This window comes from Neophocaena asiaeorientalis, unplaced genomic scaffold (genome assembly GCF_003031525.2).
Source record: "Neophocaena asiaeorientalis asiaeorientalis breed wild unplaced genomic scaffold, Neophocaena_asiaeorientalis_V1.1 scaffold363, whole genome shotgun sequence".
In the NCBI taxonomy this organism is placed as follows: Eukaryota; Metazoa; Chordata; class Mammalia; order Artiodactyla; family Phocoenidae; genus Neophocaena; species Neophocaena asiaeorientalis.
In genome coordinates, this window is record NW_020172006.1 from 150536 (window position 1) to 165948 (window position 15413).

General features: G+C 56.2%; 1 protein-coding gene across 1 annotated transcript in view; it reads left to right on the forward strand.

Moving 5' to 3' along the window:
* The window catches only part of MYO7A (myosin VIIA), a 98798-nt gene that overhangs the window by 19282 nt on the left and 64103 nt on the right, over positions 1–15413 (forward strand). The window contains exons 4-14 of the mRNA XM_024749673.1: positions 755–907; positions 7953–8137; positions 8627–8748; positions 8835–8977; positions 9253–9366; positions 10570–10723; positions 11407–11483; positions 12018–12137; positions 12872–13014; positions 14010–14220; positions 14742–14877. Coding sequence (XP_024605441.1) covers positions 755–907; positions 7953–8137; positions 8627–8748; positions 8835–8977; positions 9253–9366; positions 10570–10723; positions 11407–11483; positions 12018–12137; positions 12872–13014; positions 14010–14220; positions 14742–14877 — 1558 coding nt within the window. The remainder of the gene's footprint in view (positions 1–754; positions 908–7952; positions 8138–8626; positions 8749–8834; positions 8978–9252; positions 9367–10569; positions 10724–11406; positions 11484–12017; positions 12138–12871; positions 13015–14009; positions 14221–14741; positions 14878–15413) is intronic.

Here is a 15413-nt window from a genome sequence, read left to right on the forward strand (position 1 = left end):
CAGTGACCATTGCCTTGCAATGGGAGACCTAGGGTATGTGGGAGACCAGAGGAGGCATCGACCCCAGCCTGGGGAACCAGTCAGCTTTCTGCCTGGTCCTGAGGCTCCCAGGGTTCCGGCATTTGGGAACAAGGAGGGGGCCCCAGAGGGCTTTGGAGGCTTGACTCAGGTTGTAGCCACACTGCAGAGCACAGGAGAGATTCTCACTTCTCTGAGAAGCTGGGGCTGTGTGTAGAGGGTGCTGGAGACCACCTGGGGGAGGCCAGAGGAAACCGCGGCTTCACAAACTTGTTGAAAGAACAAAGGCTATTGCCTAGATGTGCAACCATCTGCCCCCCGTGGCAGCAGGAAATATTGCATTATCTGAATAATTCTTGTGCCTTTGTTTATCGGAGTTTGGATTTGAAGCCAAGTCTGTCTAACTCCAGTGATTACACTTTCCACTCCATCCTGTAAGGTGACTGGAGAGACTAATCCCCTTTATGACAACCATGAGGTAGGGCCAAAATCCCTGCCATGCCCACCTCTTAGGTGTACAGAGAGAATCCCCTAAGAGGAGGAAGAGTGGTCCATGAAGGGTAGGGGTGGGCGCTAACATCCTCACAGATGTTAGAAATGATAGTGTTTGGCCGCAGGAGAGGCCCTTATGGGGTCGCAGGTACCCGGGGTTCCCGCCCCTCCCGGGACTCTTCTCTAGCAAAGTGCAGTCAGGAGGACGCAACTCGCTTACGTTAGCCCCTGTGCCTCCCCGCAGGAACACTGGATCTCCCCGCAGAATGCCAGGCACATCAAGCCCATGCACCCCACGTCGGTCCACGGCGTGGAGGACATGATCCGCTTGGGGGACCTCAACGAAGCTGGCATCCTGCGCAACCTGCTCATTAGATACCGAGACCATCTCATCTACGTGAGTGCCGCCCCGCCTGCCAGCAGCCCCGCCCACTTTCAGTCCCTCTGACTTGCAGCCAGCCCCGCCCAGCCTCTGCAGCTGGCCACTGGGGACCAGGGACTCAGCCCATGCCCACAGCCGCTCGGGTCTGTGGCTCATCCTCTCTTTTGGGCTCTGGCTTGTGTGGTCTGTGATTGGAGAACGGGGAGGTTTTTTTCCGAAGGTTCATGTGCCTCCGTAGGGCTGAAACCGCCGGGAGGCCAGACCAGGGAGGGGACGGTGACAGGCTCAGTGCTTTGCCCAGAGATGGGGGATCTGCTGCTCTCCCTGGGTTTGCTGTGGGGTCAGGACCTGCCACGGGTCCTTAAGGTCAAGAGGGGATGGGTTGGAAGTCTGTGTCCTCTTGAAGGGGATGGAGGATGGACATGCTCCTTGATTCCCCAAACCCTTGAAATTAGAACCAGTCATACACACACCCGCACACTCCCCCACCTTGAAACTCAAGAGGACACATAAAGAGCATCTCACTCAGCCAGGAGTGAGCTGATCCCAAGAGGTGAGCTGAGAGACCATGAGAACAAGAAGGGCCCATCAAGATCATTTAGTCTAGAGATTCTCACACTTTCTGGCCTCAGGAATGCTTTATGTTCTTAAAAATTATTGAAGACCTCAAAGAGCTTTTGTTTATGTGGGTTGTATCTATTGATATTTAACGTATTAGAAATTTAACTGAGACATTCAAAAGTAACCACAAAAAATCCATTACAGGATAATGTATTTTTATGAAAAATAACTATATTTGCCAACATAAAACAATTAGTAAGAAGAGGGGCATTGTTTTATATTTTTTTCAAATATTTTTAGTATCTGACTTAATAGAAGACAACCCGATTCCCGTATCTGCTTTACATCCAGACTGGTGTGATATTGTTTTGGCTGAAGTGTATGAAGAAAATCTGGCCTCACAGATATGGAGGTGGAGAAGACAAAACCTTATGGACTTCCTGAAAGGGTCTCTGGGACCCTCAGGGGTCTTTGGACCACACTCTGAGAACTGCTGACCTAGTCCCATTTTACAGACAGGGAAACTTAGGCTCTATAAGGCTTAGCCAGGCCCAGAGCTGTGTGCCCAAGCAGCTCAGGGGTGAAGGAAGATGTGGGTGTACGTACAACAAGGAGAGAGCAGGAGGGAGCCCCCTGAGCCAGGTCCCCAGGCTGGGCATGCTCAGGGGAGGCGTGGGGTGATAAGTGCCTGAGAGATGTGCGGAGCTGGTTCCTCAGGGTCTGTAGGAGTGAGGTCTCACTCCTGGGTCACTTCCTGACCGCTGGTGGAGATGGCGTTCAGAAGGGGTACTTCATGAACAGAAGGCCTGAGGCAGGGCCGTGCCAAGTGAGTGATTTGTCAGGACTGTGAAGGGGAGCCAGGGAGACAGAGCTGGGAGCGTCTGAGGGAACCTGAGGAAGCACAACAGGGAACTCTCGGGCCCTCAGAAGTCCTGGATTTGTGGTGCCTCAGCTGCTCGGGAGGCCCTCTGCCAACCTCCCCACTCTGGGTCCTTCTGTAGCTTTGAGCTCCCAAGAAGAGGCTGTGCTTGGGCCCTTGACGTACGTTGACTGCATTGGCACAGCAAGCAGCTTTCCCAGGGAGACCCTTAGTACCGACAAAGCCCCTCTCACTCCTTTCCTCACCCAGGGGGCAGGGCACAGTGGCACCTCCAGATGTGAGCAGTGTCACCTAGACAATGGTGGGGGGGAGCTAGGACTTGAGCCCAGGCCAGAGATATCCCATGGGACCCACGGGTGTCTGCACCCCAGTTCTTGGCGGTTCCCTCCTCCCTCCTCTCTCTGGACAGCAGGTGGACACAGGATGGTCCGGGGGCTCTCCATGGCCATCCACCCAGGCCTGGGTGGAGTCTGACACTTGGGTCTGGAGGTGAGTGGGAGCCTGCCTACTTGCCTGCCCAGGGAGGCCACTGCAGAACTGACGTCCTGACACAATCTCCTTTCGGGGAGGAGCTGAGTGAGGTGGGAGTTGTTTCCACCAGGGACCCCGCGGACAATGTCTAAGAATAATTCAGAGGCATGTAGCTGGTTATTTTGCGCGTAGTTTAGTGATCCTGCCGGCAAACTGGTTCTCTGTAAGTGAGGGAGTCGGTCGGTAGACTGAATCAAAGAACAAAGGCAAACACAGGATTCAAAAGGGAGAGAGGAGGACAAAACTTCAGAGAGTCCAAGATCAGTGAATCCTGTTTGTGAAATTTTGAGGGTAGACTGGCAGCCGGCAGAGAAATCAGCCTGAACATTAGGCCTTACTTAGGTTGACTGTAGGATCAAAGAAAAGAATTCTAGAGGTTTGTGGATTCTCCAGAGAACGCTGAGATCTGCACCATTTACCTCATTAGAAGTTTCACTAGTAGCCTTTCTGACTGATTTTTGGGTGAGGGTGGGAGGGCATGGGGGTGGAGCCCACACGAGGTGTCTGAGCTGTCTTTCTCCTTCAGAGACTCATGGCTGGAAGTCAAGTCGTGGCGCCTGGAAGGTGCCCAGCTTGGATAGTCTGTGGGCCCGAGATGCTGGGTGTCTGTTGGTCTGGGGAGCTGTGTGCCACAATTGTAGGGCTCAATAGTCAGCTCAAATGACTCGCTGACTCTATGATTCTGTGACTGGGTGCGTGAAGTAGGATTAGAGCAGGGCTTTGAAGAAGCAGCCAGGCCATCGTCCCACCCAGAAACCATACCTGTCCCTAACCATGGCAACCCCTGGTCACTTCATGGCTTGGGTTACCCTGGGCACACCCCCATGCACCCAGGATTTCCTCAGATTACCACGGCCACTCACAGCCTTTGGCCCAGAGGACGCTCTGTCCCTGACTGTCTGCCCAGGGCTTGCCTGCTCCAGCTGGCCTGGCCCCAGGTGCGTGAGGGACAGCACCCCAGGGCCGTAAGTCAGCCCGAGGCACCGTACATGGAGCAGAGCCTTCAGAGGACACCTAGCAACCTCTCACTGGGTGGTCCCAGAGGCCAGGGGTTGTCCCTGGGTCTTGCGGGCAACAGGTGGCGGGGCTGATGCTGAACATGGGCTGGAGCCCTGGTCTGGGGGCTGGGGGGCCTGGATCCAGGTCTTGACAGGTTGCCTTTAGGGAGTCCCTACCCATTTCTGGTCTCAGCTGTCCCTTTGGCACAATGGGGTGGGTGCCTCTGTGACACTGGGAAGGTGTATGTGTCTAAGATGTATGTCTTGGTCTCCATGGTCTGCTAAGGGAGAGGCCCCAGGGCTAGCAGGCCCGGAGGCTTCCTGGAGGAGGTGGATTCCTACCATATCACCTGGGGTGTGTCTCTGGCCCAAGAGAGGCTCCTTGATCTCCACCTGGGGACTTGGGAGCCCCTAGGGACCTGTGTGCTGTGTCCTTGGCTTGGGAATAATCCTTATCTCTTCCCTACTCCAGCCCATGGGCCCACAGGGCAGGCTTTATTACTGGAGAAGAGGCCTGTGCTGGGTAGTTGGACATTAACTCTCTGCTGACCATGAACACTTGGAGAGACAGAGCCAGAGGGCCTCAGGGAGCAGTGCCTAGAACCTCAGGGGACGGATGGGTGCTAAGGTCCAGAGAAAGGCAGGATGGGCCTGGGTCTCATTGTCATCAGTGGCCAAGCCCCTCACTTCTTTTACCTCCCCCACTGCCAGCTCTGCAGTCTCACAGGTGAATTCCTGGGATTTGGGGGAGCCCAGGTGGGGAGGCGAGAGCTGGGGTTCTGGTGCCAGGGTCCCTCCTTCATCCCACTCCGTGCTTATCTGCTGTGCAACCTTGGCAAGTCCCGCCCCTTCTCAGAGGCTCAGTTCTCCCATCTGAGAAGGGGCGTCATGACTACACCTCACAGGGGCCTTCTGACAATACAGAGAGAGATGGCCTGGAAGCTGCAAGTCCTGCGCCCGACAGGGATCTTCCTGGCAGGTGGTGTGTCCTTGTTCTGCTGGGCCGGGTCCTCTTGCTGAAGGAAAAGGCTTCGTTTTTATTATTTAGTTTGAAATGGGTATATGTGCTACAGATTGGAAAATATTCCTTCTGCCACAGAGATGACCACTGCTACTCACTTCTTATCTAGCCTCTAAGAGAAAGACTATATATATATGATATTAAATTATATATATATATATATATAATTAAAAATTTTTTCTACACAAATGATAGCATTTCTCCTCACACTTGTGTGCTTTTTCCACTAGCCCCAGCCCGGGCCATCCTTCCTGTCAGCGTAGGCAGGCCCGCCGCAGTGGTGCTGACAGGCCTGTTCCCTCAGCTCCTTTTCTTGCTGTTTCCTGTGGACAGCAGTGAATTTCTTCTCCATCCATTAATTTAGTGACTCATTCGTTCACTTGCCAAACATTTGCTGAGCGTGTCTTACGCACCATGCACAGTATTGGGCCCCAGGTAGAGAGAGGAGTGAGGCTGGGGGGCAGAGGCCTTGAACCAGAATTATGGAGGAGTCGGGGACCATGGAGGCTGTGATGGGTCACACGGGAGGGTGCCTGGCTTCCTGCGGGGGGAGCGCTCATCTCCGTTTGGACCTGAAGGATGAGCAGGCATTAGCTGGGTGAGGGGGCAGGGGATGGAGCTTGGTGCTTTTAACAGAAGGTTTAATATGGAGGGAGACTCTGGCTGTGGGATGCAGCTAACGAGGGCCAGGGCTCAGAGGTCTTGTGGGCAGGGGAAGGATACTGACTTTGTCCTGAGGCCGTGGGGAATCTCCTGAGGGTTTTCAGGAGGAGGATGACACAGTCAGATTTTCAGAGCTGACTCTGGTTCCCAGTGGAGGACAGATTGTAGGGGCAAGTGTGAAAGCTGGGAGCCCAGAGGGGAGGCGCCTGGCCGGGGAGGTGGCTGTGCCCACGGAGTGAAGTGCATTGTTATGAAGGAGAGGGAGGCCTCCCGGCGTCCCGCCCTGGTGAAGGTCCGCCCTGGTGAAGGTCCGTGGTGAAGGTCGGCGGTGACAGACGGCGGTGAAGGTGAAGTCGGCGGAGAAGGTCGGCTGTGAAGGTCGGCCGTGAAGGATGGTGGTGGTGCTGTTGGCCGAGCCGGGAGGCAGAGGAGGAGCAGGGTTGAGGGGAGAGTGAGCTCCCGTCTGGACAGGCTGGTGGACATCAAATGGGGGAGGGGGCTGAGGGGTCTAGTGCTCAGGAGGGCCCTCTGGGCTGTGGGCAGAGTAGACAGGGCCATGGGAGCTGTGAGGGGGAGAAGAGGGTCCAGGCCCAGCCCCTGGAAGGCTGCTTGTGGCATCTCAGCGTTCCCTTTGCCCTGTGCTTGGTCTGTCCTCAGGGCCACCTCGGTCTGGCTCTGACTCCCCCCGTCGATCGGTTCATTGGGTCTGAAATAGTGTCTCTGCCTCCTGTGTCTGTAGCTGCTATGCGTTCTCCCCAGCTGCCAGGGTGACCTTTTCCCAGCAATCCTCCCAAGTGTCCTGTCCTTTTATGCCTCTGTGCTTGATCCCCACTGACGAGCCCTCCACTCCCCCGTCCCCCCCCACCACCAATCTCAAGGAATCCGTGTGCTTGGTGCGAGCTGCCAGGGCCCCAGGCTCTCCCTCCCTGCCACCCAGCGTGTGGCTGTCAGCCTCCCCACGCCTCAGGGAAGGGTTCTTGAATGACAGCACGGAGCCTAGCTGGCCCGAGGCCACATGAGGATCACGGGCCAGGTCCTTGAGCATCGCTTTGTTAGGGGAGTATTCAGAAGAAAGGAAGGGAGCATTTGTGGACAGCTGACTCTATACCAGACACCTGTCAAAGGTTGTGCCCTTTGGTCTCTATGACAGCCCTGGGAGGTGGGTGTTAACCATCTCCCTTTTACAGATGAGCAAACTGAAGCTTAGAGAAGCGAAGGGATCTGCCAAAGGGATGGTCCTTGTGGCTGTCTCTCCTACCTGGTCACCAGAGTCTAGCTGGTAGGAAGAGCCAGGGGGAGAGGAGAGTCCACTGGGGCCCAAAAGGACAATGTCTGGCAGGAGAGAAGCCTGGGTCTGGGGCGCTCAGCTCAGGGCAGCTTTGCATGGCCACACCTGCCCCCGGGGTGGGCACTTGCCCTGGCATGCGGTGCTGGCAGCAGCGCCTTCCCTGCACAGCCACCTTGGGCTGAGGCTGCTAGGGCGTGACTGGGGCTCTGGTATGATGCACTGGGCCCTGGGTGGGAGGGGATGGGCAGGGCTGTCGCCTCCGCTGCATAGTCACATCTTTCTTCAACCCCTCCGGGCCCAGATGTCAATAGATCCGTCACCATTTATAAGCTGGGCCTGACCTTTCTGAGTTGGAGTGGGGAGAGGTAGGGAGGGAAGGAGAAGTAACCCCTGAGGGCCTCCCTGTGTCCTGGTGGCTGGAGGGCCAGGTCTTCTGTCCCCTGTGTAGCAGGGCCCACAGCAGGAAATTTTGCACATACGTGCCCTAACAGAGGAGCCCGAGGAGGGAAAGCCCCCAGAAGGCTCTCTGAGGTGTGTCTGGCCTGTGTCCCCACTGCCCGGGATGGCTGGAGGCACTCTGTCCCCTAGAGCACAGGGGCAGTGCTGCAGAGACTGGGGCCCACCCAGCCCCTTTAGCTCTTTATGGCTTCATTCCACTCCCCCCTCACCAACCCAACTCCTCCACTCTGGGAAGGTCCAATTTGTGAATTTTACACTGAAAGTTTGGGATGCAGGGTTTGGAGGCAAAGGTGGGAGCCAGCATTTGAGAATTACCTACAGTGTGCTATCAATTTTAAAGTCCACCATCTTCTTTCATAAAGTTATATTATGCCCATTTTACAGATAAAGATAAGGAAATTGAGGCTTTGAGACCTGCCTTCCCTCCCTCCCCACTTCCTCCCTCCTTTCATCAAATGTCTCTGAGCACCCTCCTTTCATCAAATGTCTATGAGCCCGACCCAATGCTAATCTGAAGGCCCATGACCCCAGATCCATGGGACTCCAAAGCCAGTGCTATCCCTTCCAGAGGGACGGAGCAGGGCAGAGCCTGAGAGCTTTCTAGAGTCAGAGCCTCCCACATGGGAAGGCGTGAGCTCCCTGTTCCTTGTTGCCCACAGACCTACACGGGCTCCATCCTGGTGGCTGTGAACCCCTACCAGCTGCTCTCTATCTACTCGCCAGAACACATCCGCCAGTACACCAACAAGAAGATTGGGGAGATGCCCCCACATATCTTTGCCATTGCTGACAATTGCTACTTCAACATGAAGCGCAACAGCCGTGACCAGTGCTGTATCATCAGGTGGGCGGCCCGGGACCAGCATGGAGCTCCAGGCTTGGCCCCTAGAACTCCTGCTCTGTGCTCCCGCTAATGCCTCATAATATAGAGAATCACCTCCCCTTTCCCAGGCCTTATACCTCTATTAATGCTACCAAAGCTCATGTTAACTTTTGAGACCAACCTTGTTTACTGCTGGCTCCTGTTAAATTATGGTCAGGGGCAACCTCAGGCTCCTGTTCTCTCTTGGGCAGAGGGTAAAACAACAAAGCATCGATCAAGCATCGAGGTCGTGCCATGCGTGTGGCAGTATGGATGGAGGAGTGTGTGTGTCTGAATAAGGGGAAAGAAAGTAACCTTTAGCTGTGGCGGGGCACTGAGCTCCTTTCGCCTTCCCCAGACCTGGAAGGTCCTTAGTGTCAGCCCATTTTACAGATAGGGAGCTGGTTGGAGGGGGGGGCCCACAGTTTAGGGCAGTAACAGGTCTTGCCTCTGCCTGGGGCTCCTCTGCAGTGGGGAGTCTGGGGCAGGGAAGACGGAGAGCACAAAGCTGATCCTGCAGTTCCTGGCGGCCATCAGTGGGCAGCACTCATGGATCGAGCAGCAGGTGCTGGAAGCCACCCCCATCCTGGAAGGTAGGGCCGGGCTCTCAGGGCGGGGCTGGGCGGCTGGCGGTCGATTGACATTGACCGTGACCCATGAACGTCTGCCCACCCTGCAGCATTTGGGAATGCCAAGACCATTCGCAACGACAACTCAAGCCGCTTCGGGAAGTACATTGACATCCACTTCAACAAGCGGGGTGCCATCGAGGGCGCCAGGATCGAGCAGTACCTGCTGGAGAAGTCACGTGTCTGTCGCCAGGTGGGCCTGAGCCCCTGGGCAGAGCTGCACCCGCACGGGAGCCCCAGCCTCACGGGGGTGTGGGGTGCACACCGTCTGCATGGCCTTGGTTGTCCCTGTGTTGCTGTTCTCTTGCCTCAGTGCCTGAAATCCCAGCAGGAAACCCACCCACGGGGACTTTTTCATGAAAGGCACTTGTTAACATAGTAAACTGTTTACAGTCTGCTTGTCTGTCTGGTTCCAGATGGCCTCCTCCCGCCCTCCCATCCCCCAACACCTTGTGCTCCCATTTTTAGGCCCCTGATGAAAGGAATTACCACGTGTTCTACTGCATGCTGGAGGGCATGAGTGAGGAACAGAAGAGGAAGCTGGACCTGGGCCAGGCCACAGACTATAACTACTTGGCCATGGTGAGGCCCAGGTGGGGCACCCGGGGAGGGGGACACCGTCCCAGCCCCTCCCCAGCTCCAGGCCTGGTGGGTAGGAACTTCTCTGTGGGCTTTCTTCCATCCTCTGACTGGCCCCGGCCCACCATAAGGCCTGTTCCCCACGTGGGCACACATCTGCTTGTACACACATCTAGATGAATTATCACCACAGACACACACATTCCTAAATGTGTAGACGTCCCAGGCCCAGGGACGCATAGACACACACATGCCCACGTGTACGCACACCCGGCCCTGTCTGCGCACGTGTGAGGTGATACGTTATTCTTTGAGGACGTGGAGACTGGGACCTCTGCCAGGGCCCCCAGGATTGTAGGGTACAGCCTGCTGTGGCTTCAGCCCCGGGGGCTTACTGGTTGCAGGGCCCTGTTACCAGCCTCTTGTTGTCTGGACATAAAGGAAAAGTGGGCCTGAAACCATTGCTGCCACTCAGCGCCAGTGGTGGGCCATGCACACAGCAGGCTGGACTTGGGGGCACCAGCTTCCCTAGCCCTGGGGGAAGCCCATGCCGGGTTGTCTGGACCCGAGGTGGGCCAGCCACGTGGACACAAGTGTGGGCTATGGCAGCTGAGGGATGTGGGTCAACCAAGGGGTGTGTGTGTGTATGTGTGTGTCTGTGCATTGTAGGTGTGGCAGGCCTTTCTGGACACTTCCCTTAGCTGGCTGGCACACTTGGATACACACACACACACACACACACACACACACACACACACACGGATCTCATAGGCACACACAATGGGGCAGACCCCAGGTGATGCCTTGCCTGTCTGTAGTTACCACCTCCCACCTTCTACCCCAGGCTGCACCTTGTGAGGGGTTCAGGTTCCTGAGGGTGGATGTCCATGGGGGGAGAGGGGTAAGGTAAGGCCTTGGTGCTGTGACTTGCCAGGCGGGGTGACGGGGGCAGGCCTGGCATCAGTGACCCGGCTTCTCTCACTCATGGGAAGAAGGGGCATCCATGCTCCCCAGATGTGGGCAATGTATTTCTGAGAAGGTTATCCAGGAGCTTTCTAGACTTCCTGGAGGAGTCATAGGTGAAGTCAGTGCTCAGAAACCCAGGCTGGCCTGGCCAGGCAGAGGGCCCTTCAGCCCAGGCACTGTGGGTACCTGTGGCCTCCCCGACACCCTTCTGCACCCCACTCTCCCACCCACTCCCACCAGGGTAACTGCATAACCTGTGAGGGCCGCGAGGACAGCCAGGAGTATGCCAACATCCGCTCGGCCATGAAGGTGCTCATGTTCACAGACACGGAGAACTGGGAGATCTCAAAGCTCCTGGCCGCCATCCTGCACCTGGGCAACCTGAAGTATGAGGGTGAGTGACTGAACAGCCGTCTTCAGAAAGGAAGGCAGGCTAGAAAAGGGAACACGTTCACTCATCTGACACTCCAGCGATGTGCCAGGCTGGGAGGAGGTCCTCTGAGACAGGCACCAAGTCCACTCTGCTCTTGCCCTGGTGTCCAGCATGGTCCCAGGACAGAGTAAGAGCTCTGGGAATGTTTGCTCTGTATGAATGAATGATCCCAGCTCTAAAGAGCCCACAGTCTAGTGAGTCTTGAAAGACTAAGAGACATGGAGAAAGCATGCACAAGGCAGAAGGAAGAGGCTGTGCAAAGGTCCTGAGGCCTGAGAGAGCAGGGCACATTTGGCGAAGGGCAGACGGTATCAGGCACAGAGCTAGACAAGTTCTCCAAGCCTGTCTCAGGGTCATGGGAGAGGGGGCCGTGACTGCCAGTGTCTGCTACTTGGGTGTCAGGCATGGAGCCAGATGCTGGGCATACATGCTCCCTACCCTCCTGGTGCCCGTGGCTCACGGTGACAACGTTTGTCAAACTGATATTAACCCAGAAAAGCATTTAGTCATGGTGCTGATGCCCTCTGTGGGCAGGGCCGTCTCCCTGAGACTCGAGACAAGAGCCGCCTTGTCCTGCTAGACTGTCCCTTTCCCCCCACGCCCACCCCCTCTTGCCTGACGCTGCGCCCTGGTGCTGCTGACAGACCGTACGTTTGAAAACCTGGATGCCTGTGAGGTCCTCTTCTCCCCATCCCTGGCCACAGCCGCGTCTCTGCTCGAGGTCAGTGAGAGCTTTTTGTCCCCTCGCCTGCTTCTCCCTCTCCCAGAGGAGCAGTTTTGACTTCAGGCTCAGGGAGCTGGGGCCCTCTGCCTGGAGAGTTCTAGAAGTTCGACGTCGAGAACCGGTTGTGTGCAGGATCTGTGTTGGGCACGGGTCCTAGAGGAGGAGTGGGGACCTAGCGCGGCTGCCCCTGGGGAGGGCGTGGAGCATGGGGGGCCCTGAGAAGGTCAGTCAGTCTTGTAGTAAAGATTTACTAGGCTCTGCCTCGAGTTGGAAAACTGGTATAAATAAAGCCAGAGTCAAAGCCGGTGCCGGAGGGACAGGGGACATGCTGGGGGGATGGGAGGGGGCTGTTGAGGAGAGAGCAGTTCCTTCTCAGCGGCCCTTGGGTGGGTTTGATGACTGGGGAGGATATGGCCGTGTAGGGCAGAGTCTGAGTCAGGCCTGGTGGAAAGCGGGAGGGGTTCTAGGTGTGATGGAGGGAGGGGCAGGCTGGCGGGCGGCTGAGTGGGTGCCTGGATGTTGCCCCACTAGGTGAACCCCCCAAACCTGATGAACTGCCTGACCAGCCGCACCCTCATCACCCGCGGGGAGACGGTGTCCACCCCGCTCAGCAGGGAGCAAGCACTGGACGTGAGAGACGCCTTCGTCAAGGTGGAGTGGCTGCTGGCTCTCCCCGCCCCACGGGAGGTGGGGTTGTTCATGGACAGGAGCCGAGGAGTCCACAGAGCTGGAAGGACGTCTGGGCCCTGACCCCGGTCTGCCCTTGGGTCTGGCTCCAGCCACTGGCTCTCTCTGGGGCTTGGGCAAGAGCCTGCCTTCCCCGGAGCCTCATTCATCTGTCCCACAAGGGGTGGGAGTTGTGCTCTTCAGCGGCCCCAACAGCTTTGGTGCCCTGAGGCCCTCCACACCTGGTCTGCTTCATGCTGAATCATAACCTTTGGTCACTCGGTCTGCTGTGCTATTCCCAGCCCAGGGCATACCCTCTCTGATCTCTCCAACAAAGACCGCCGAAGAGGAGCTGGGACGGGTGGAGAGGCCCCCCCAGTCCTGCCATTTTGTCATCCGTTGAGCCCCTCCGCTGTGCCAGGCCCTGTGCTGGGCTCTGGGACCCTCGTGATAATCAGAGCTGAAGGGGAGACAGAGACGGTTGGGAGAGATGGGAGCCGAAACTGCGTGAGGTCAGGAGAAGTTTCTTGGTGGAGCTGACATCTCCACAGAGCTTTGAAGGACAGGCAGGAATTGTTCTGGCAGGAGAGGGTGAAGCTTGGGGGTTTCGTGCTGCAGGAAGGGGCTGGAGCGAGGCCATCGAGGCCCAGGAGCCTGGCCGGTCCTCCTGCGAGGCTGTGGCTGCACCCCGTGGCTTACGTGGCTGCCTCTCCCCGCAGGGGATCTACGGGCGGCTCTTTGTGTGGATTGTGGACAAGATCAACGCGGCAATTTACAAGCCTCCCTCCCAGGAAGTGAATAACTCTCGACGGTCCATTGGCCTCCTGGACATCTTTGGGTTCGAGAACTTTGCCGTGAACAGGTACCACGCGGGCTGTGTCCTGTGGGAATTTTCTTCTGCAACGTGGACTTCAGTGTCAAATCTCTCCCTTTAAACTACCTTTAGCTCCGAGCACACTCTGCCAGGCTGTTGGAAAATTTGACTCCAGACACCCTCTGGGGCCCTTTCCCCTTCTTCCCTGTCCCCTCCAGTCCCTGGGCCAGCTGAGGCCAGCTGGGGTGGTGGAGCGAAGGCTCTTACACCATCACAGACACTCTAGTCCCCACTGCCCATCAGTCCGGTGTCCAAGCTCCAAGGTGCCACAAAGCAGGTGAGGCTGGGCCTGAGCCAAGCTTGAGATGGGGTGTTTGCCATAGCTGCTGTCCCACTTGGGGGCTGTGTGAGGGGCAGATCGATGGAGCAGGCCCAGGTGGACACTGGAGCTGGAGGCAGCCAGCCCTGCCCCACTTTTTAGCTGTGTGACCCCAGGCAAGTCACTTCAATTCCTGTAATGTTCAGATGTCTCAAAGCCCTCCACACCACCAAAACGCTCACACTGAACACATGAAGTGTCTGTCACCTGGGAGAGCACTGAGTTGGTGGCTCAGATATGTCACTGTCAAGGCCCTTCTTGCCCAATCTCACGAGCCCGCTTCCCACGTCTGCTGACGCTTTGGATCTCTCTTTGAGGCCCCTCCCCAGTGCCTTGGTTCTTCCTCTCCCAGGTGCTCTGCCAGGGGTGTGGTGCCCATCCACCAGCCCTCTCTCAGGGCCTGGTCATGCAGGGAAGAGGGCTCCAGCCTTAACTCTCCTTCCGACTCACTGAGTGACCTTGGGCACCTGTTGTGCCCTCTCTGGGCCTCCGTGTCCTCTTCGGTAATGGAGGGGGTTGACTTGCAATGCTGGTTCACCTCAGAGATTGGAAGTCCCAGGGGCACACTGCATACCAAGCTGGGGCCGGCCGCTGAGCGGCAAGGCAGGGCCTGAACATCCCCCTGCCTCCCGCTGCCACCTGTGCCCTGCACCCCTCCCTGCAGCTTCGAGCAGCTGTGCATCAACTTCGCCAATGAGCACCTGCAGCAGTTCTTCGTGCGGCACGTGTTCAAGCTGGAACAGGAGGAGTATGACCTGGAGAGCATCGACTGGCTGCACATCGAGTTCACAGACAACCAGGACGCCCTGGACATGATCGCTAACAAGCCCATGAACATCATTTCCCTCATCGATGAGGAGAGCAAGTTCCCCAAGGTGGGCCTGCAGCGGAGCGGGGCAGACACGTCCCCTCCACACTCTGAGCCTCCGCTTTCCTCATCTGTGGAATGGGACTAATGATACGCGCCTCTCAGAGCAGCTTTGGGGCCGGTTCAAATGCGCTCATCTGACATTTGGGGATTACCTACGGTCCAGTGGGTCCTGGACCAAACTATGAAGATCTAAGCATGCAGCTGGTGCAGAATAGGTGCTCCAGACACAGAATATGTCTTGGAGTGGGGGAGGGGCTGCTCTCATGATTTTAATCACGGGAAATAGATTTTCTAAGCTGGAATGTACTTTCAAGGTTGTGTAATTCCAATTCACCCACTTAACAGATGGGGAAATGGAGGCCCAGAGAGCTCCTGTGTGGGGAATAAATAAAGGGAGGGAAGCTGTTGGGAAAAACAGAAGAGGGGGTGAAAAGACAGGGGGCAGGAAAGGCAGTAGGGCCTGGTAGAGAGTGGGACGATGGGGAGGAGTGGGTGGGCTTGACAGCTGCTGCTTGGTTCCCACAGGGCACAGACACCACCATGTTACATAAACTGAACTCCCAGCACAAGCTCAACTCGAACTACATTCCCCCCAAGAACAACCACGAGACCCAGTTTGGGATCAACCACTTTGCAGGCGTTGTTTACTATGAGAGTCAAGGTACAGGTGGGCCCTCTGGGGCTGGCTGTCTCTCTTTGCTTGTGTCCCCTCCCTTCCTTCCCCTTGTCCAGCCCAGGACAGAGACCAGGGCCCTGGAATACAAAGAGGGAAGGGATGTTAAGAAGCATTGGGCTCAGTGCTTCTTTTTTAGGGATTTAAAAAAAATTGTGGTAAAATATATGTCATATAAAATTTACCATTTTAACAATTTTTAAGTCTCCAGTTCAGTGGCCTTAAGTATATTCGCAATATTGTACAACCATCAGCACTCTCCAGGGCCTAGTCTTCACCCCCAATAGAAGCTCTGTATCTGCGAAACAATAACTCTCCATCCTCCCCCCACCCCCTAGTGCCTGATAACCTCTACTCTACTTTCTGTCTCTATGTATCTGACTATTAAGTACGTCATATAAGTGGAAACATACAATATCTGACCTTTCGTGTCTGGCTTATTTCACTTAGCATAATGCCCTCAAGGGTCATCCATGTTGCAGCATGTGTCAGAATTTTCTTCCTTTTTATGACTGAATAATATT